Raw genomic sequence first — 22,674 nt, forward strand, 5'->3', positions numbered from 1 at the left:
CAGTCGGGTGCTCTTACCCACTGAGCCATCTCACCAGCCCTCCCACAGGATTCTTAATAAGCCCCTGCTCAAATCAATAGCTTTCAAGTTCAAAATTCTCCTTGGTCTCCATGGTTATAGTGCAAGTTGGCCTTTGCATCCTGGTCATCTCACAGGAGAAAACCCCGGCTCAAGGGGGGGGGGTGCAGTTTGTTTGTGTCTGGGTGGGCGGTGAGGCTGTAGTCCTCCCCGAGAAACTCCCCGGTGGGCTCCCAGGACCTGAAACCTTTCCTTCATCATGTGGAGGAGCGACGCCAGGGCTTCTGGCTGGAGCTGCCATAATTTGTTCTGCCTCAGAAGCTAAAACGTGATTCCCCAGAGGCTGTGAGACCTTCAGCCCAATGGCAGCTTCTGAGGAAGAGAGAAAGGCATTTCACGTGAGTGTGGGAGAGACTCCAGCAAAGCTCTAGCATGAGCAGTGCCCCTCCAGCCGCCTCAGAGGCCCTGACACTGGGCTGGAGGACACCAGGGACCACCCACCCGCGGTGTGACCCCTAGTGTGCCCCTCCCTTGGGGAAGCATTGTCCAAGTGTCCTTCTTCCCCTTGCAGGCTGAGCTCCCTGGCCCACAGCCAGGAAATGGTTCCCAGAGGTACGCCCCGCCTTGCCCTCATTAATTCTTTTATTTATTTATTTATTTATTTATTTATTTATTTATTTATTTATTATATGTAAGTACACTGTAGCCCTCTTCAGACACTCTAGAAGAGGACATCAGATCCCATCACAGATGGTTGTGAGCCACCATGTGGTTGCTGGAATTTGAACTCAGGACCTTTGGAAGAGAAGTCGGAGCTCTTAACTACTTAGCCATCTCACCAGCCTGCCCTCATTAATTCTTAACCTTCCTAAACCTCAAAAAGCCCAAGCAAGTAGCGTGCATAGATTGGACCTGGCTTCAGAATTCAGGACTGGGCCATCGATATCAACTAGAACTCTGCAAGTCCAAGGATGGCTGGGATTGGCCTGTGCTAGGAGCAGTTAGAAAGGCAGGCTCAAGAGGGAGGGCCGGGGGATGTTGGTCAGTTGGTAGAATATTTGTCTACCATGCTCAAAGCTCTGATCTCCTGTACTGCATGGAGACAGGCATAAACAGTGTACAGTAACAGGCAGCGCTAATCCCAACACGCCACAGGTAGACACAAGATAAGGAGTTCAAGGCCAACCTGGGCTACCTGAGACCCTGCCTCAAAAAAAAATGGGAACCTCCACCCAACCGATTGGCTGAGAATCTCCCAGTCTCTGTCCTGTCAGCAGCTCAGAGTAGGGGTATCCATGTCTTTCCTCCTCACAGAGAGAACAGGGAGGTGGTGGCTGTGCCTTTGAGCTACCATGCACCCCAATGTACCCCAGGCCTCGAACTCAGCTGCCCACACCCTGTGGACCTCAGCACAGCTGGGGGCTGGTGTTGGCTGAGTGACTGAGAGAAGAAGCTGTGTTTGTGGCCTTCCCTGAGGCAGGTCACTGAAGCCATAGGACAGAACCTTGTCCCTCACAGTCAGCCAGAGCCACCTGTGTCTTCTTGGTGGAGACAAGTTCCCTCTTCTGCCACTGCTGCCCTTGCAGACAGGTCTGTGGCATCAGTGAGACAATGGAGCCTGGCCAGGAGGGCCTTGTGTCTGAGAGTCCAGGGTGCCTGGATTTGTGGTCCAGGCAGACATGCCACCCTGGCCGACCAAACCCTACCCGATGCCCCAGGTGCATTGGTCACCATCTCCTTGTCTATCGAGATTCAGGAAATGACCCCTAGGTGTCAACCTGGCCTCCCTGTGTCTGTCACACCAAGCGAAGCAAGCGTCCTTCTTTCCATCCCTGCGTGGCCCTGGCTTCTCTTCTGGACTGTATTGGCCTCATTAAGCGTTCCCTGCCTTCTCCCCCTATACCTTCCAGCACCTTCCTAAGTACAAACCTGGGTCCTTGAGCCCCTGCTAATCGCTACCCTCACCCCAGCCGAGGGGATTGTGTCTTCCTGGCCATGCTCCGTCGCCAGCTTCCCTGCCCTCTGTGTCCTCCAGCCATCAAAGCAGGTGCCGGGCCCCCAACCAGCTGGTACCACTGCAGCCTGTCCTGAGCTCCTGTCCACCCCTCCCATGTCTTCTTGTTCTCCCCCTCTTTTCTCTGCTCCCTGGTATTCCCTGTAACTGCATGTTTGCTGTGTCCGTCCTTTAGGTCCAGCACAGTCACATCTGCTGGCTGCCCCAGTGTGATGTCCCCAGCTCTCTGGGCTCTGCTTCCTTTAAATCCCCACCATCAGGACTCCAGAAACATCCAGGAGGTGACCTTATGGCCACTTCTGTCTTAATTACCCCTGAAAAACTGTGAGCCTTCCCTTTTTATACTGTCCCCACCACCCTGCTGGGGTTCTTAAATGATCCAATTCCATTTTTAAGTTCAGCGGATTGAAAACTCTTGTGAGAGGAAACAGAAGGATTAGCTGCCAGCCAGCAGCCAGTGTGCTGAGATACACGTCTGCGGCCTCTGCGGAGAGCGGCCTCTGCGGAGAGCGGCCTCTGCGGAGAGCGGCCTCTGCACTCAGGGAGTTGGGACAGGGTTACTTCTCTAGAGCCTGCGTGTGTCTAAATCCCAGTAGATGATGAGGTGGAACTGAGAGGCTGAGTCACTGGCCTTTGCTCACACCACTGGTGAACAGAAGAGGGGGGATTCCAGGCCAGCTCTGTCTACCACAGAGACCTGGGGTGACATACGGCCCAGACGTGTGGGCGTGTGATCAGTCACCTCCGCGCTTTTATGCTCTTCCCAAGGCTATTTTTATTTTACTCATAATGTACAGCAGGACATCTGTCCTTTCCCTGGGGACTTCCTGGGAGCTTGTCATTCTCCCTGTGGAGCTGAAGAAATGTTTGCTGAAGGCAGGGACAGAGGACAGCCTACTTTAGGGGCCACCCACACCCCTGTCATTTTCATTACTATTCAGACACTAAACAAAGCTCTCGTGGGTGGCCAAAGGGACTCTCCACTGTAGCGGCTCAGACTGATTAAGGGGCCGCTGGTGACATGCTGGATGGGGTCTTGAAAGGACTCCAGCCACAGCTCAGCTGAGACGACACTACTCAGGATGGGTGGCCTGGGCCATGGTGACAGGTCTCCTTTCTTGATATCTTACCCTAGCCAGAGACGTCCCAATAGTCCTTCTCCACCACCTTAGCTCTTGAAATTTCCTTCCCTCCCCATCTTTTTTACCAACAGACCCCGGAAGGGGGAGGGGTGCGGTATACATGCAAGTGTGCAGGCTCCAGCTCCTGTACTTACACAGGGAGGCCAGAACAGGATGCCAGATGGGTGTCCCGCTCTCTCACTCCTCCTTATTCCTTTGAGACAGGGTCTCTCACTGAACCTAGAGCTAGATGGGTGCCAGCAGGTCCCAGTGATCCCCTGTCTGCACTCGCAACAGCACTGGGGTTGCATATGCAAGCCATACCCAGCTTTTTACAACACGGTTGCTAGGATCCAAGCTCAGGTCCATGAGTTGCTGTGGGTGCTCTTACCAGCCCCAGGAGAGTTCTTCATCAGGGACCCTCAGCTTTGGGAAGAAAAACCCATACGTGGCTCAAATGCAGAGAAAAATGCCTGCCTGCATGCATGTGTGTGCGTGTGTGCGTGTGTATGTGTGTGTGTGTGTGTGTGTGTGTGTGTGTTACATTGAGAAAGCACAGCAGCTCAAGGGCAGCTTCCTTCAGTGGCCTGGAGGCATCACCCTGTCCAAAGCCTCCTTCCGTTGATCGTCCCCAATGTCGCCCAAGATGCATCCTCTTCTGGAAAGAGAGGGTAGAGAACCTTGCGTGACTGGCTCACCCTCCCCCACCAGAACCCCTGCAGAGTTCTCTTCCTGTCTCATCTCAGTGATTTAACAGACATTTGCCTAAAGCAAACGCAGGTTTGGCTCAGTCTGCTCTTTCTGGCCCTGCCTGAGGTATCCTGTGTGCCTGGTCAAACAGGGGTGGGTAAGGCGGAGAGTAGAGCAGCCATCAGGACCTGCTTCAGGTCTTGCCCTTATTTGTGGACATTGGTTGAGTCCTCCACAGGGCCCTGTGACTTGGAGGGAGACACTGGCTTCTCTTCATTCCTCTCATTCACTGTCACTCTGGTTTTCATCTCTTCCCTAACCTCATGTGTACCCCAAACAACCTGGGGGAGACATCCCACCTCTATAGACTCCCGAGGCTGCTGGTATTTAGTGTTATTCAGCGCTTCCATTTTTCCAAAAAGGGAAACTGAGGCATAAAGAGAGAAGGCGGTCCCCAAGACTCCTGACCAAGTACCTTGATGGTGGAGCTGCAGGCAGGCCCCTCTGCCCATTCCTGCCAGCACCCGTTCCCCTCCAGCTCCCTCTAAGCAAGCACCTTTTCACCCAGCATCCTTGGTGAGCATGGCACAACGTTCGTTATTCCTTGCTTAGTTATTCTCTTAGTTGATCCTGAGAGTCAGCACTGTAGATGTGTGGAACCAGTCTTCTAGGGGTAATGTGACTACACAGACTCCAGTGTAGACATACAGACCACAATGCCCTGAGCATCCCATGGGGCGCAGGCTTTGGGAGCGGTGATTAGGAACTGACACCAGACTCTTCAGCCTGGCCTGGGGTGTAGGGACTGACTGGCAGGGCCCTCTTTGGAAACTCTTCCCTCTGTCTGCACCTGGCTCTGTGGGAACTCTTGCCTGGCTCCCCTCTCCACCCTCCCTGAGAATTAGCTGGGAGGTCAGTGGCTGCCTGCACCCTTTGTCTTCTGGACTCCAGAACACTGACCTTATTGTGTGCCTGGGAAAGTGGATAAACAAGCAGCTGGGCCTTTGGTCCTGAGGCCCCAGAGGCCCCAGAGGAGGGCCAGAGCCCTCTGGGTGGGTGGCAGGGGGAAAAGACTGGCCTGCAAAGAGAATGCTAAGGTGGTTCTTCTACCTCTGCCTCCTGCCTCCTCTAATGTAGGGTGAGGCCAAACAGGGAGGGGGCTATGTTTCTGTTTCTCTGGGCCAGTGCTTCTCAACCTTCCTAATGCTGCAACCCTTTAATGCCTCATGATGTGGTGAACCCCAACCATAAAGTTATTTTCGTTGCAACTTCATAACTAATCTTGCTACTGTTATAAATTGTAATGCAAATAGTTCTGTAGACAAGGGTTTGGCAGAGGGGTCGGGCTGGGTTCACAGGTTGAGAACCACTCCTCTAAGCTGTTGAGAAGGCTCTGAGGAAGAGGCCTGGAGGTCCCTGACCTAGTAGGTCGTGTTGTTAGGACAGAGCACTGCAGCCAGCCTGCTGTCCGCAGACCCTGGATAACAGTGACTGTCTCCTCCTCCCACCTCCTGTGTACCCATCTGATGAGGGTGCCACCACACCCAGTTCCTGCAGGGGATCTAACTCAGAGTGTCCCATTGCAGCTACGACCTAAGTAAGCCTCCGGGCCTTGGAGCTCAGGACCAGCCCTCCAGCTTTGCTTCAGCTACCCCCAGGCACCAGCGTTTGCTGGCATCCCCCTCTCCCCGGCTCCCTTTGCCACTTGCTATCCCTACTTCCCTCTCCTAGCCAGCTGCCGGCACCCTGACCACCGGTCCAGGGACCCATGCTGCCCCCGTTCTGTTCCATGTGCCGTACCTGACAACTCAGGCACGTCTTGAGCTTCAGGCCTCCGTTCTGTCCACTTTGCTGGCCCTAAAGTGCTTCCGAGGACAGAATCACTGGGATCAGCATGTGGCTGAGCCATCTCTCTAACCCTTAAATTTTCTTTTTAAAATTTTATGTGTATATACATAATTTTTACATTTTATAAAACTACACATACAATTTAATTTTATATTTTAAAAAATTGACTGAATGTATACTACTTGCCTGGTATTTGTGGAGGCCAGAAGGCAAAGTTAGATCCCCTGGAGCCAGAGTTCAGGTGGATGAACCATGGTATGGGTGCTAGGAATTGAACCTAAGTCACCTGATAGAACAGCAGCGCTCTTAACCATGGAGCCGTCTCTCCAGCCCTATTTATTTTTGTTGTATGTGTATGGGTGTTTTGCTTGTGTACATGTGTGTGTGTGTGTGTGTGTGTGTGTGTGCATGTGTGTGAACCATCTGCATTTTTAGTGCCCATGGAGGATGGTTATGTCAACTGCCTTAAAATATTTTTGGTTCCCTGATTTTAATTTCTAGTCCCCCAAATCAAAAAAAATCCAACAAACCTTTGATGAAACATGGAAATAGCTGGATCATCTTAGAGTCAGTAACTTTGTTACCATGTATTCCAGCACACAATGTAACCATCTTTTCCCATTTGTATGGTGAATAATTTTGGATTGTGTTCTGGGCATCTTGAAGACTAGAAGACTCTAGGTCCCATTAGATATCTCTGGGAAAATGTCAGCTTAGTGTAGGTTTCTTTTTTTTTTTTTTTAAGATTTATTTATTTATTATATGTAATTACACTGTAGCTGACTTCAGACACTCCAGAAGAGGGCATCAGATCTTGTTACGGATGGTTGTGAGCCACCATATGGTTGCTGGGATTTGAACTCGGGACCTTTGGAAGAGCAGTCGGTGCTCTAATTAGGAAATTAGTCCAGTTAAATTGAAGCCTAGCATCCCCACTTGCCCGTTCTCTGTAAGCAGCTATTCTAACATAGCCAGTTCCGTTCCCAAAGCTGGCACCAGGCTCTTCAGAGCTTCCCCAAGGATGCACACCCATGGGCGGTCCACTGTTGCCTCAGTCAGCTGCTCAGTTCTGAACTGTTTGCTCCGTCTGCAGCTCAGGACTTCAGTCAGCCTCACACATGGGTCTCCATCCACTCCTAAGCTCCACCTTCTCAGGGTCTGCCCTGCCCATTTCCCAGGGGCTCTTTTCCTAATTTCTCTCTCACCCCCTCTACCCTTCCTCTCTTCTCTGCCACCACTGCCACATACACGTGACTGTGTGACTGCTGCCACCACTCAGCTTTGGGACCTAAGCTTGCCTTGTGAGAGAGACAGACAGACAGACAGACAGACAGACAGACACACACACACACACACACACACACACACACAGAGTGAGAGAGGAAAAAGGAGAGTAGGAAACACATTGGGCATTTTCCTTGTTTTTTTGACCCAGGTGAGACCCCTCCCCAGCTTTGCATCAGAAAGCTTTTCTTTTAGATTTAGAGCCCCCCTCCTCCCCATCTGCTGCACAGGAAATAGAAAGAAGAGTAATGATAATCCCCCAAATTCAAGTTTTTGTTTTCTCTTTGTTCACCCCTCGGAGCCTTGGCTCTTTAGGTTCCCCACGCCGTGCTCTGCCCGTGGTCTGTGGGAGAGACAGGATGTGGGGAACTTGTGTAGCTCACCCAGAGCCAGGTGTCTTCTCAGGTTGGTTTTATTTGTGTTGGGGGGGGGGAGCGTTGCCTTGAGGTCTCCCTGTGTGGACTAGGCTGGCTGGATCTAGCGCGACCATCCTGTTAGAGGTCACAGCACATGTGACCATGCCCTTCTTCCCAGAACTTTAATATTGGCACTGGTCCGAGTAACAGGCTGGGGGTCTGCAGTCTGGATGATGCTAGCGGCCAACCTTTCTTTTAGCAGTTCAGTGTCTTTTAACTATTCTTTCCTTTAATATTCCAATTCTTAAGCAAGGGTTGCCTGTGCTGGTGCTAGTTGTTCTGGTCAAAATGTCTTAGCTTTGTTTTTTCCTCTGGTCAGAGCAAGGCCCGGAAGGTATAAGTGATCAAAATTATTTCAATAGCAATAGTTACTGGGGGTTGTCTGGGCTCAGCTCCCACCTCGTGGTTTTAGGACCTTAACCCCACACATCTGAGCCTAGCGTATTGTCCTCATCTGTAAAATGGGAATAAGACTGCTATTCAGGATCCAGAAGCCTGTGACGCTGGATATCACTCTGTCTATGGAGTGATCAAACAGTGCCTGGCATAAAGGCAGTTGCTCTGCTCTTCCTTGATTCCTGGTAGGAAGGGCTAATGTTTGTTCAGAACCTCTAAGTGCTGGAAGCCTGAGACCTCAGGGGCAAAGGGCTGCTTGGCCTTCACTGGCTTGCCAGGCCTGCGTGGGGGAGGTCTGGGAGGCAGCTGGGCTTGAGAGATCTTACCTGTAAGCTGACCACAGCGGGCTCACAGCATCCCAGCATCCTTCCGTCAGAGAGATGCGACTCTGGGGGATAGATAAGTGGAAGAAACCAGCCTGAAGAGGAGAGCAACAGAAATAGAAGGGGAAGCCTGGTAATTGAATGGTTCCCAATGCGAAAGATCAGCGTTCCTCTGCCAGCAGAACCACCAGTTCCTCTGCCAGCACGCTGCTGGCCCAGCTGTGCGTGCCTCAGCTGTTCCATCACCCCTGCCAGCCCTGGGGCTTGCTCTCTCCTCTCGTGGGAGCCAGAGGAGCCCAGGACTGCTGGGACTGCTGGGACTGCTGGGACTGCTGGCTGGCTGTGCTGGCTCTCAGTGTTACCTGCTATACTCCCTGGTGTGAGAGAGAGTCCCTGGAACTCAGCAGACACAGCCCCAGACCCCGCTGTTCCCTTCTCTGTGTGTTCTGGTTTTGCCTGTTTCGTTTGTTCTCCGAGACAGGATCTCTTTTGTAGCCTGACTTCAAATACAATCCTCCAGAATCTTTATGTTTCTTTGACCATGTTAGGGAGAGAGGCCAGGGCTTGCACTTACTCACAGAGTGGCACCCCAGCCAGATCTGTCTTCACACATGGGATGTAGGGGATTTGAGTTGGTATTCCATGCACTCAGGTAGCTCAGTAGAGGCCACGCACTTGCAGAGGGCAGGGAAGCAGTAGAAAGCTTGCTGGTACTCTAGGGTCAGGAAGACCCTGTTCAGTAGTTGCCACTGCTGGTGACTGCCTAAATGGCTCAATTTCCCTGAGCCTCAGTGTCTTCAAATGTAACATGGGGCTGTTACAGCAGCTGCTGTTTAAATAACTCAAAATGAGCCCTGATGGGCTTGCAAGGATTTTTTTTTCCACCCATTTTTACGAAATACTGCTAGAGCCTTGTTTTAAAAAAAACCACTGTGTCGGGTGATGGTGACACACGCCTTTAATCCCAGTACTCAGGAGACAGAGAGAGGTGGATCTCTGAGTTCGAGGGCAGCCTGGTCTATAGAGCAAGTTCTAGGACAGTCAAAGCTATGTGGAGAAACCCTGCCTCAAAAAACAAAACAAAACAAAACAAAACAAAACAGAACAAAAAACTCAAACCAAACCAACTAAACAAATGAGTAAGATAGATAGACCATTGCAACCACTGTTGTGGTCTTTGTGAATGCTAATTGTATGTGATATAAGAATTTACTAATTACAGTTTCCACAAAGCTGTCTCAAGAATATACATAGCCACTACCCTGGGACCACCACCCTCCTGAGCTCTGTGGGAGTAGCTGAAGAGAAGGGAGTCACTGGTTGTGAGCTCTTAGCTGCAGGCTGGATCACATCTCTGTGGACTGTATGGAGGTCCTTACAGCCTCACATCTCTGTCTGTCTGTCTGTCTGTCATCAGACACCCCAACCCCTACCTCTGTACTAGCTTTCTCTGGAAGCAGAGGATGGACAGCCTGCCCTAGCAATGTCCCCAGGCCCTAGGCATTAGGGATTAAAGACTCCCAATCTGATAGATCACAGAGCCCTGCTGTCCCTCAGAGTGTGTGAGGTTGGAGTAGATGCCTTGGACTTGGCCTCAATTAAGGCATAGGCTCTGGCGTTGGAAAGGGCTGTAGGGGTAAGATCCTAGAGGCTGGGGGTTGGGGTCAGTATGTCCCAGGCCCTCCTTACGTTCATAGGCTCTCCGTAATGGCAGGGGAGAGGGCAGGAGGAGAGGAGGGGAAGATGGCCAGCTGGAGCCGTGGGTGAGCTCCCTGACAGCCTGCAGGTGGCACCTGGGCAGTACTATTCTCCGAAGCCCCGTCATTGCCTGGTAGTGTCAGCAGCTTCCTTGGTAATGGGGATGGGAACAGGGCTGACAGCTGCAATGTTGGGGATGCTCTGTCCAGGCCTGAGGTGGCAAAAAAACCTCTTCCCTGTTATCTGACTACTGTTCTCTACTACTCCATGGCGGCTGAGGGGAAGGGCTGGGGCTTCCTCAGCTTTGGATAGTGCACAGAACTAAGGGTCTCTCTGAACCTCAGCTATAGCATTCCCCTTAGAGTTGGGGATATCTGGATCCGAGGGATGCTCTACTAGGTAGGTACCAGGTTCAGAAACATCTTAGGACATTGCATAGCTCCTGGGTTATCCCTCGGATCCAGCAGAGTAGGCAAGCTGGAAAGAGGTACAAAGCCACAGCCACTATGCACAGGAATGGAGAGTGGCCATGGTGGGAGCTGTGCTCCCTGAAGCCCACCGAGCCCAGCTCCTGATGCTGGCTGCAGTAGTGACAGAGACTAGGTGCCCGCTGCAGCTGCCATGCTGGACAAGCATCCTGTGGATGTGCAGGGAAGAGAAAACAGTGTGAGAGCAGATGCATCTTCCCACCTGCCTGTGCTCTAGCACACGCGACAAGCAGAGTGGGAGGGAGGGCAGACCCGGCCGTAATGATGCCGACAGGCACAGCAGTGATAGATCCCCACCCTGCATGTAGGTCTGCAGCCCAGCCAGAGGGGATTCCAGAAAGAGCTTGCCCTTGCTTTCTGAACCTTTCCCCAAGGAAGAAACACACAAGCGCTTGCTCCCCACCATGTAGGGCAAGCCAAAATACCATTCCACCCAAGTATAACTCTTGGGGAACTATTGAGTTTATCGGGCGTACTTGCAGAACCTGGGTAACCCCAAAGCGGCTGTATCATCAAAAAAAAAAAAGTCTCGCTCTACCATGGACACCGTTTTCAGCAGCTGGTGATGAGTTGGGGGGATGTTGCCTGAGGAGGTACATGAGTATGGATGTGTGTGTATGTGTGACTATGCATGTGTGTGTTCATGTGACCATGTGTAAAACTAACCAGTTACCGCCATTAGACACCAGGCAAGTAGGAGGTGCACAGTGGACAGCTGTTGAATGAGTGAGTGAGTGAATGAATGAATGAGTGTTAGGAAGGGCCACTACTAAGGTACAAGCTAACTTGCAAGAAATGTCAAGAAGCTAAAGTACATAGACTAGGGACATAACTCCTTAGTAATTTACATACACAAGGCTGTGGGTTTAGTCCTCAGCATTGCATAAAGACAGGCACGGTGATATATGCTTGTAATCCCAGCGTTCTGGAGGTGGAGGCAGAAGGCGTTATCCTTGGCTATCTAGCAACTTTGAAGCCAATCTGGGACACATATAATGCTGTTTCAAAAAAAAAACCCTACCAAACAAACAAACAAACAAACAAAAGATGTTAGCCATGCATGGTGGTACATGCCTGTGATCTTAGCACTCAAAAGGCTGAGGCAGGAGAATTCAGTTTTCAGCTAGTCTGAGCTACATAGCCAGATCTTGTCTACAGAGTAGACAAGCAATGAACCTGGCTGCAGTGTTGGCTTCCAGTGTGCTGTCTTTGGGGTGGGGTTTGGGGAAGCTCTAGGACCACGCCCTGCACACCTTTGAGTCCTCTTTACTTTTTCTCACTTGAGCCTTAATCAGAGAATGACATGATCCTAGAGGGAAAGACCACGTTGGGAACACTGGTGTCCTTTTGACCTAGTTGGCCAGACCCACCCACCTCCATTCCACCTTCTGCCTGGTGCCCTGGGCCCTTGGGGTGTCCAGAGTGCTTCAAGCATGTCCTCTTTCCTTCCCAAAGGTGGAAAAACTTGTGAAGTGTTTGGATCCCAATGACCTGGGGAGAATCAACTTCAAGGATTTTTGCCGTGGAGTATTCGCCATGAAAGGTGAGGTCCTTTTGGGAGCCCTGTCTAGCTAGGAGGCCAGCACATGGGTCCCAGAGCCCAGGGTGGGTCCTAGAAATGGGCTCTGTTCCTGGAGGGAGCTGGCTGCCATGTCTCTCTCCCTCTCCTCTTAGGGCTTCCTTATTTATTATCTGCCCTCTCTTCTCTGAGCCCTTCCTAATTCCTCCCTTTCTTTCCTCAACACCCCCCCCTCTCTTTTTTTTCTTCCAAAATTCCAAAGGCAGTTTTGAGAACTCACAGGATACTCAGCTTTTCTGTCAGGTTCCCCCGAGCTCCTGAGGAAATGGCTTAGGGAGGCAGCCAGGACTTCTGAGGCCTCCCCACTGGCACTGGAGGCTGGGAGAACATGAGCTGAGTGGCTTCACAGGGATCCTGTCACCTGTGAAAGAAGCCAGGTTCTCCCCCAGTGGTCAGATCTGGGAGAGCTCACCTCTGCAAGATCCTTGGGGTTCCAGGAAGTAGGAAGGAAGCAAGAATTCTGAAGTGGATATGTGAGGGGAACAAGTTCGCTGGGGAAGCTGAGGAAGCCCAGACGCCCCTAAGACTTTCTGAAGGCCTTTGTTTGATTCTCTAGGCCAGTTTGAACCACACCTGCCCCGTGCCTGTGCTGGGCAGGGGGTAGGAGCCTCCTGACCTCCTAAGAGTGGCCCTATCTAGGGCTTGGGGGTCGGTAGGGAACTTTGTGGGCCCCTGTGCACAGAGGGAAGTACCTTTTAGCCAGGTACTTCCCTGCGCCCAGCATGCTTCTGTATATGTGAGTGTCTCCTCTCTGTTCCCGCTGCGGTTCCTCCCATGGAAGAAGTTCTCATCAAGTGCCTTCCTGACACCTTGTGTGGCCCCGACCAGGCCCATGCAGCTAGGCATCTCCTCCCCTGCCATTGTGTTTGGAGCCATGGGCCACCTGCTCTTCCAGCTCTTCCCTCCGAGGCCCATTAGTCAGAAGAACAGCCTTGTGGACTGAGGCTCAGACCACTCACTGTCTGTCCGTCTGTCTGTCCACAGGGTGTGAGGAGCTGCTGAAGGACGTGCTCTCAGTGGAGAGCGCGGGGACCCTGCCATGTTCTCCAGACATCCCAGACTGTGTGGAGCAGGTAAGGGCCCCTGCCTCATCGCCTGCTGCCCTCCGCTACCCTCTGCATTTGCACCTGGGCTCAGCTTTGGAAGGGCTGGAAGGGCTGGGCCTTCCACTAATGGTCTCCTGGCATCAAAGTCAAAAACAACTACAGGATTGCTGGGTAAGGTGGCACCTGCCTCTAATCCTAATCCTCAGGAGGCCGAGGCAGGGGGATTGCCACAGGTTTGAGGCCAGCCTTGGCCACATAGCAAGACTCTGTCTCAAAATAATCAAGAAAAGAAAAGAAAAATCACTTTGGAATCGGTACAGTGAAGCCCTTAGGAAGTCTAGTATACACACACATGCACACACACACACATACACACATACACACACACACACACACATACACATACACACACACACTAAATATATAATTAATTTTTTTAATTTTAAAGTTAGTTTTCATAACCCAGTCTCTAGTCGCTCCTTCTGTCTAGAGGTGGGGAGTTGGAGGGGTTGAGAGTCCCAAGTGTGATATTTCTGTGACCAGCGCCATCATGGGACACCTAGAGGTAACGCCCTATGTCATCTCAGTGACATAAACTTAGGTGTGGGTAGCAGGCAGTGGTTAGGCATAAAAGCCACTCCTTCAGGGAAATACCAAGGCCTCCAGAGCTCTGTGCCTCTTTGCGTCCCGCCGATGATGTGGTAAATGCCATGACCAGAACCAAGTTAGGGAGATCACAACCCAGTACCAGCAGTCAGTCATTCAGGCAGGGACCTGGAGGCAGGAGGTGGAGCCAAGGCCATGGAGGTACCCTGCTTGCTGGTGTGCTCTCGGCTTCTGTCGAGCTAGCTTGGGGCCAGCTGCCCTGGGCTGGTCCCTCCACCGTCAATCAATAATCAATAAGCTGCCTCACAGTTGTGCCCGCAGCTCAATCTGATGGGGGCAAATCTTCAGCTGAGGATGTTCCTTCTTCTCAGGCGTGTCAGGCTGACAACCAAGAGCAGCCATCATAGAGACCAGCTTCATTTTGTATTTGTGTATATCCTTGGCTTTAGTTGACTCCTAGTCTCCTCACTCCCTCTGCTCCTCATACCACATAAAAGTTCCTAGTTACACGTGTTCTGTTATTGCCTCTGCCTGTTTCCCTTAAGGCCTCTCTTGTCCCTCTCTAGTTTCCTGGCTTCTACACACACTGGCTTCCACATAAATGCACACTGTGTGTGTGTGTGTGTGTGTGTGTGTGTGTGTGTTAATTTATTCTGCTGTTATCGCCAAATGATCTGTTTGTAATGCATTGGACTGTGTTTGCAAGCACAGCTTTGTACCACAGAGACGGTTTAAGTTGCACTACCCACAGTCTCCAGGGAACCTTCCGGCTGGATGAGGACTGTTTTGGTTTCTCACCCAAGTCAGCTCCAAAACCCCTCTGGCTCTGGGCAGTCCCTCATCCCGAGGCCACCTCCCCGAGAAATGGAAGAAGCCTAGAGCTGTAGTATCCTGCGTGGTGGTGTCCGAGTGGGGCTTCTGCGGGGAGGAAGCTGGATAGGGTGCCCGATAATGCTGAGGGTGGCCAAACAGACTGTGTCGAAGAAAGCAAAGGCACTATCCAGAGACAAAAGTGTAACAGTTCAGTCAAAGATTGCAATTGTGCGGGCTGAGTATATCCTGGTGGTAGATCATTTACCCAGGTTCTCACACTTGAGCCTGATAACCTGATCAGATTGAGACATACCTACAACACGGTTCTCAACCTTCCTGCTAGGACCCTTTCCTCATGTTGTGATGACACCCCCCCCCCAACCATGAGGTTATTTTATTGCTACTTTATAGCTGTAAGTGTGCTACTGTTATGAATCGTAATGTAAATCTCTGATATGCAGGGTCTCTAATATGTGACCCCAAAGGAGTCAGGACCCACAGGTGGGAAACAGTGACCTAGAAGGTTGGGAAAGGCCATTTAGGGTGCGTGGGGGAGGGTGTTCTCAGAGAGGGTTAACTAAAAGGAGATCTGCCCTGGATACACAGGCCCCGCCATCCTGTCGGAGGGAATGAAAGGACAAGAAAGGGAAAAGTTAGCTGGGCGTGGTGGCGCACACCTTTAATCCCAGCACTCGGGAGGCAGAGGCAGGCAGATTTCTGAGTTCGAGGCCAGCCTGGTCTACAGAGTGAGTTCCAGTACAGCCAGGGCTACACAGAGAAACCCTGTCTTGAAAAAAAAACAAAAAACCAAAAAAACAAAACAAAAAAAAGAAAGGGAAAAGTTGGTAGATCAGGCTCACTACCACCACCACCACCACCACCCCGCCCTTCCCCACCATGAGTATGACGCTTCTACCACACGTTCCTACTACCGTGTTACTCTGTCTTATCTCAGATTCCAAGCAATGGATCCCAGTGAGACTCTGAAACCATGAGCCAAGATAAGTTTGTCCTTCTTCCCTCCCTCCCTCCCTCCCTCCCTCCCTCCCTTGCTTCCTTCATTGACAACAGGACTAACACAAGATCTAGGGCAGAAACAGGACAGTGGGTTTTGTAAAGTGGGAACAGTAATGGATCTAGGGTCATTCAGAGATTCACCATCTGACGATGAATTAATTTTAATAAAACAGGGTTTATTAAATACTGACCAGGGAGTTGGAGAGATGGCTCAGAGGTTAAGAGCACTGGCTATTTCTCCAGACGTCCTGATTTCAATTCCCAGCAACCACATGTTGGCTCATAACTATCTATAATGAAGTCTTCTGGCTTGCAGGCATACATGCAGGCAGAATGCTGTATATATTATAAATAAATACATTTTTAAAAATATACTGGCCAAGACCATTCCTGAGACTCAAGCTCAGAGAATGGCCCCAAATTACATTAGTCAGGGGCTTATAAAGGCAAAACCCACAAGGCTACAAACTTCCTGCCTTTGACCAACCACTGGCAGACATATATCCTGACGTACTTCCAGCCTATGTACCTCCTCTGCCTACCCATGGTCAAGTGCATATCCTGTGCAGTTGGGGCAACCAAGCTTGTTTACAGAAGTGAAAACATGCGGTTTATTATCTTACATAAACTACAGCATTTCAGGAAGTTATCTGTCCTTGAGCAAGTGGGCCTTACATGTTAGAGGCTTTTGTTTTGTTTTGTTTTGTTTTGTTTTTTAGAGGCAGGGTTTCTCTGTGTAGCCCTGACTGTTCTGGAGCTCCCTCTGTAGACCAGACAGAGCTCCACCTGCCTCTGCCCCCTGATTAAAGGCATGCACTACCACCTGGTGAAGCATTTCTGCTTTAAAGATCTCTTAAGCACAGTAATTTAAACTTAGTAATTTAAACATAGTGTTGCTATCACAGGAATAAAGAAACTGAATAACAGGGACCAAAAGCTGATTGGCCAGCATCAAACTGCTATTTTGAAAGGGTTAAGGTGACAGGAGACTCCCTTACTGTACCAGCTAAGGCCCTCCTGATTTCCGCAGAGAGGTTTGGTTTTCGTCTTAGTGGCATGAGGCACTGTCGTGAGCAAGGCTCTTTCTGTCCAGTCTGATTAGTGTAGATGCCTGCTCCACACAGAGGGAACCTGGAAATTTTGTCTAACAGTTTGAAGATGACAGAGACTAAAGGTCCAGCCATGTGGGGCCAGGGTACAAGTCTGCGGTCCAGACTGTGCTCAGCATGGAGCCCGGATAACCCAGCCTTTGTGGGAGGGTGCAGAATGAGTAGGCTGTACCATCATTTAAAATGGGATCCATACCTCACTAAGGCCACTGACTACCCACACAACCTCAGCGAGTTCCCCTCAACATCTCAGAACCGCAGTTTCCTTGGCCATAAAGCAAGACTTGCCCAGCCAGTCTAGGTCTGCTTTAATGCAAGGACAAATCAGGGATCCAGAGTCACCCGAGGCTCTGCATCTCCTTCACCCTCGAGGTCCAGGGTTTCAAAGACATGTCAAAACGAAGCCTGTGCTGAGAAGTTGGAGAACAGAGACGCACTGAGGCCAGGAACCCCAGGGGTACCCAGGAGCAGGGACATGTTCCATGGGCTCCAGCGGCTTCTGTGGCATCCGTACTCTCTCAGCCACAGCCAGAAAAGATGGTGCATTTAGCAGAGGGGAAGCAGGCTCGGAGGACCTGACCCTCAAGAGGGAATTCTTTATAAGCAATGGTCTTGTTGTTGTTGTTGTACTGTTTTCCCAAAATCCAGAGGTCCCAGGGAGGCAGAAAGATGGAGCCAGCAATCTCAACAACCCAGCTCTTCCCATCTTTCCTGTAGGACTATATAATGTGACTGTGTTTGTAGCTCTGAGTTTTGAGCCTCTTCCAGGAAAACAACCCTCTTCCCATCCTCCACACAGCTCTGGCCAGAGTACCCTCTGAAGCTGTGTATTCCTAGACATGGCAGGTGACTTGGTTTGTTCTGCTGAGTCAGATAGCTTGGTGGACACGGGCCAATTCCTACCTCTGGGTTCCTGAGTGCCACCGAACCAGCCAGGCAGAGTGAATCCTTAGAACTCACTGGAATCCCCAGCTCCTGGAAGAGATGGGTCAAACCCGTAGCTCATCAAAGTCAGAATCCAAGGAAGCCAGCTGGAGGCAGATCCTAATGCTGTGGACCTTGCTATGCTCCAGCTCTCCCCTAGAGGTCAGTGTGGGACCAAGCAGCCAGCCGGATTCTGGTTCTTGTGGGGTTCCAGTGTGTCCCCAGGGAGTACAGATCTGAGCTGGGGATTGGGGAGGTAGAGAATGGCACACAACTGGATGTCAGGACTGTAGCTGAGCGCCCTCAGTGGAGGGACATGAACCCTGCAGGGTGTGGATGTCACTTGCAGCACTGTGGCTTGTTGGGAGTCACCTCGAGACTATAAAATGCTTTCCTGTTGGTTGTAGGATACATAGGCTTCTGCATCTGTTCCTCTTCCGGGTGCCATGGAGGCCCTGATGCTGGGCACCACATGGCCTGGGCAAGTTTACTTAACCATTCCTGTGCAGCACTAGATCCTGACTGTGGAGCATGCCCTTGTCCTCAGAGCCTGACACACCTGTTGGGGAAAGTGTCACTGTGTGCTGTTGACCATATTTCTCAGTTCAGGAAATGTTGGTCTGGTGAGAGGATGCCAGAAGATATCCAGATATGGTGTCTCCAGGACTAGCCTCCATACCCCCGCCCCAAATACCCAATCCAGTCTGCGCCAAGGGCTGCCTACTGGCCTCCCTTTTGTGTGGCCCCCAGTCCCGATGGTAACGAGAGCTGTGGAGGCATGGGCCCATGGACATCAAAGCAAGGGCATGCTGGCTAGGGGCTGTGGCCACCCGTGGCAGGCAGTGAGGCAAAGCCTAACTATGAGAATCTGGGTCCCTGGTTATCCACCTATGTGGCAGATTAATAGGGAACCCATCAAACCAGAAGGGCATCGGGTCACCTGTCCCTGCTGTGTGGCTGGCAGCCAGTGTAAGAATCTAATGTTACTATCCATCTAAAGATGCCCAGGTCAAAGAGTCACCCGTGGTACCCTTATACACTGCAGCCTCCCCTCCTGTGCTCCCATAATCCTCTCTGTCACAGCTGCTGTCTACCCAGCTTCCTAATTCCCCATCCCCACTGTTCTCTCTCCGGAACCCCCACCACAGCCACAGCAAGTGTCCCTCCTCCCAGGGGATGAAGTGTAACCTGGGGTCCCACCTGCTTCTCGATGTAGCGTATCTCACACCCCAAAACTGGTGACGTCAAATCTCTCCTAGTTTAATTTTATTGTGTCAACATGCGTGAGTAGAAGCCAAAAGAGAACATGCCTCTATCTTTCTGTTATCCCTTTGAGGCAGGGTCGCTCCCTGAACCTGGGGTCACCGGTGTGGCTGGGATTGCGTGCAGTCTGTTCCATGGATGTTAGCATCTGAGAGCTAAACCCAGACCTCATGCTTGAACAGCAAGCGCTCCCGACTGATGACCGATCTCTCCCCTCCCATCTACTTACATTACGGGAAGGCCGTGTTCTGTCTCCATTCTGGGCCTTTGTGATGTTTGTCTTTCTTCTGGGCCTTCTGTTCTGCCACTAACTGTCACAGGCTGTCTGGCATTTCTTTCTCTGGGTCCCCTTTGCTCCACCCTAGAGGAGGATCTGCGCTGGGCCTCCTGGAGGCCTGGGAGCCATCACTGCTCAGTCTTACTCTCCAGAAGGTTCCATTGTACTGTGGGGAGCAGTGACGACAGTGGCAGAGCCCCATTGGGCTCCTCTTCTTCACAGCAGGCAGCACCTGTGTCCTCAGGGTTTCTCTAGGCATCTAGAAGATTAGATGTCTTGTTGATGTTATTGCATTGAGACAGGGTCTCACTCTGCCTCTACCTGTTTTTGAACTCAGTATGAAGCCCAGGCTGGCCCGGAACTCACTATGTTGCCCAGGCTGGCCTTGAAATAACAGTCACCCTTCTGCCTCAATCTCCCAATCCTGGTATGATAGACATGAGCCACCAGTCCAGCTTAATATACATCTTTTGGGCTAGAGAGATGGCCCAGTGGTTAGATCACTGGCTGCTCTTCCAGAGGACCCAGATTTGGTTTCCAGCACCCACATGACAGCTCACAACTATCTCTAACCCCAGTCCCAGGCGATCCAGTGCCCTCTTCTGACCTCTGGCCACTGCACGCATGTGGTGCACATGTAAGCATATAGGCAAAACATATAAGACAAAATAACAAATATTTCTTCAAAGTAGATTTTTAATAGTTTTGCATTTTTTGTTTTTAATATAAGAAGCCAAGAAGACTGTACCAGTTATATTTTACCGACTGTACCAAACCGTATAATATACAAGTACTGTTTACTCCCCATCCCCAAACCTTGATATCACCAAGTCACTGCAGTATCCTCCTCCGGGCTTTCTCCCTCGCTTGTTCCACCAAGAACAACTTGTTACCGCTTATCATTCTGTAGTGTTGACACATATGCTTTGCTGTAATCTTGAGAAGTAGCAAAAGCCATGCAGTAATCATACTTGTGCCTCAGTCTGTCTCCTGACAGTAGCCAAACACTCTGCAAAGCTACAGTAGTCAAAGAGGCGTGGTCCTGTCGTGAGAATGGGCAGCCAGAGCAGAGAGCAGAGCAGAGAGCCCAGAAATAAGTCCACACATTGGCAGAGGTGGGCAAAGAAGTCACTTTGTTTTATGACGCTGAGAAAATTGGATAGCAAATACAGAAAACAGAAGAGTAGACCTCTGCCCCGATGGACTAAAGACTTGATTGAAAACAGAGACACAGATGGAGAAACTTGAGCCTACCAAGAAATTTTTATAAATAAAGCTTTATTAGAATACAAGCATGTCCATTTGATTAATGCGTTCCTGTCCCCCACCCGCTTTTGAGACAGGGCCTCTCTGTTTATTTAGCCTTGGCTAGCCTGGCTATGTGGGCCAGAGGTCAGCCTGTTCTGCGTCCTGAGTGCAGTGCCACACCCAGCCCTTGTGACTGTTTCCAAACCATGGCAGCAGATTTGAATTAGAACCAGCCCTTGAACCTGCAGAGGATTGGTTCCAGGACCAGTAAGGACACCTAAACCCACGGGTGCTCAAGCGTCGGGTATAAAAATGGCATGGTATTTGCATGTAGCCCACTCACAACCTCTCATGCCCCTGTTATCATCTCCTGGTTCCTTGTAATACCTAAAGCAATGCAGATGCTATGCAAATACCTACTACAGCTCACAGTTTAGGAGCAAGGGCAAGGAAACAAGTCCAGGTATGTACAACACGGCTACTTTGTCATTGCTCCGTTGGCTGTTGTGGCTTGGCGCTGGGAACCATCTTGAACCTAGGGCCTAGCATATGCTAAGCACAACCCCTCCCACCGAGCACAGCCCCTCCCACTGTGCACAGCCCCTCCTACTGAGCTACACCTCCAGCATTTTGTTTTCTGCTCATGGTTGGTTGAATGTGATGCAAGAAGGGGGGATGCTGGGCGTGGCTGCCTCCAAGTCTGAAAGACCTCAGGTCCTGAAATATGTGCTGATGCTTTTTTAGGGAAGAGTTCCCGGCTCCCCAAAAGTGCAAACTGTTCATTTAAAGGACGCAAATATCAAAGCTCCTGATACACCCATAAATTCCTCTCTGAGGAGCCCATCAAGATTACATTAGATCCTTCTTTTTAAAAAATCTTATTTGTGTTCTATTTATGTGTATATGTGTGGGTTTGTGCACATCCTTACAGAGGCCAGAAGAGGGCATTCAATCCCCTGGAGCTGCAGTTGCAGTTATGAGCTGCCCAACAGGATTGTTAGGAAACAAGCTGTATCAAAACTGTCTATAAGACCTGGTACCACCGCTGGGTGTGGTGGCGCACGCCTTTAATCCCAGTACTCAGGAGGCAGAAGCCGGTGGATTTCTGAGTTCGAGGCCAGCCTGGTCTACAAAGTGAGTTCCAGGACAGCCAGGGCTATACAGAGAAACCCTGTCTCGAAAAAAAAAAAAAAAGACCTGGTACCACCTGCAAGTGCCAGGCACATACTTGGTGCACATGCATACATAAGAGCAAACACTTTTACCTACAAAAGAAAAACCCTCTCTCTTGGGCTATTGGGATACCTCAGTGGATAGGAGTGCTTGCCACCAAGACTACCTGAGTTCTACCACCGGGACCCACGGGGTAGGAGAGGAGGGCCAACTCCTCCAGGTCACCCTGAAGCCCTTGCAAGCTTGTGCGTACACAGCCTTCCCTCCCTAACACACACAGTCCAAAACAAATGGGGTTGGGTAAGGACCAGGACTTCATCTTAGACCCCAAATGGCTTCCACTCACATTCAGAGATTTTGCAAAACCCACCTTGTCAGAGCAAGTCTTTCTATCCTGTCTCCAGCCTGAGAGCACCTCAGAGCCCTCCATCCAAGACCACCATCCCTTCATCCGTCCACCCAGAAGGAAGCATTCTTGAGGCCGCTTATGACAAACTGCACTTCTAAGTTCGAAGAATACTTCCTTTCTAAGAGACAGTACTGCAACTCTACAGAGCTTGGAGGTTCAGGGTGGCGCGCTGTGTGCATAGTGTGGCGGTCAGCGGAGAGTTTGTAGCTCAGGAGGATCCGCCCTTAATCCACCCCGCTGTGTATGCTCCCTCCAAAAGGAAAACCCCTTGCTATAACCTAAGGCTCAGAGCTTCTGGAAGAACATCCTCATCCTCGGGAAGTGGTTGAACGCTGAGCCTGAAGGCTGAGCAGGTGTTGAGGAGGCCCTCTCCATTCACTTCCTCTGCCTGGGCTCCCCACCTCCAAGCCCCCACCCCCTCGCCCCACCAGCCAGCCCCTCTCACCTCCTACCCTAATCATCCCCTGGGAAGTCTGGCCCGAGCTAGCCTGAGGTATCTCCCTCCAGGACAGCCCCACTCTGGTGCTCAGGAGCGGGGGACATTTTTATGGGGAAGCCTCACCATTGCAGGGCGCCATGAAGCTGTGGGGAGTGGGCGGGCGCAGGCGCATAGGTTCCATCTTTCCTGAGCCTGGCAGGGTTCTGGTTTTATTAGCCAGAACTTTCTCCTGTGAACCTGCTCTCTCTGCTGCCCTCCCCCACCAGTGAGTTAAGGGAATCTCTGACACATGTAGGAAAACATCACGCAGGCATGTACTCTGAAAGAGGTTGGCTTTCCAAAACACCGCAGGCTGAGCCAGTGTTCTCAGGCCTGGCTGCACAGTGGGATCAGGAAGGAGCCATGGATAAGAATTTGATTAGTTCGTTCTCTCTCTCTCTCTCTCTCTCTCTCTCTCTCTCTCTCTCTCTCTCTC

General features: G+C 51.0%; 1 protein-coding gene across 2 annotated transcripts in view; it reads left to right on the forward strand.

Annotated features, from left to right (window-relative positions):
- Rab11fip4 (RAB11 family interacting protein 4) overlaps positions 1-22,674 on the forward strand; it is a 107,309-nt gene that overhangs the window by 18,289 nt on the left and 66,346 nt on the right. The window contains exons 2-3 of one of the 2 annotated variants that reach the window (XM_021212448.2): positions 11,752-11,839; positions 12,860-12,948. In XM_021212448.2, the coding sequence (XP_021068107.1) occupies positions 11,752-11,839; positions 12,860-12,948 (177 nt within the window). Of the gene's footprint in view, positions 1-11,751; positions 11,840-12,859; positions 12,949-22,674 lie in introns of those variants that run through there. The other variant, XM_029545993.1, reaches the window with a different exon arrangement.

The sequence above is a fragment of the Mus pahari genome, chromosome 14, assembly GCF_900095145.1.
Source record: "Mus pahari chromosome 14, PAHARI_EIJ_v1.1, whole genome shotgun sequence".
NCBI lineage: Eukaryota > Metazoa > Chordata > Mammalia > Rodentia > Muridae > Mus > Mus pahari.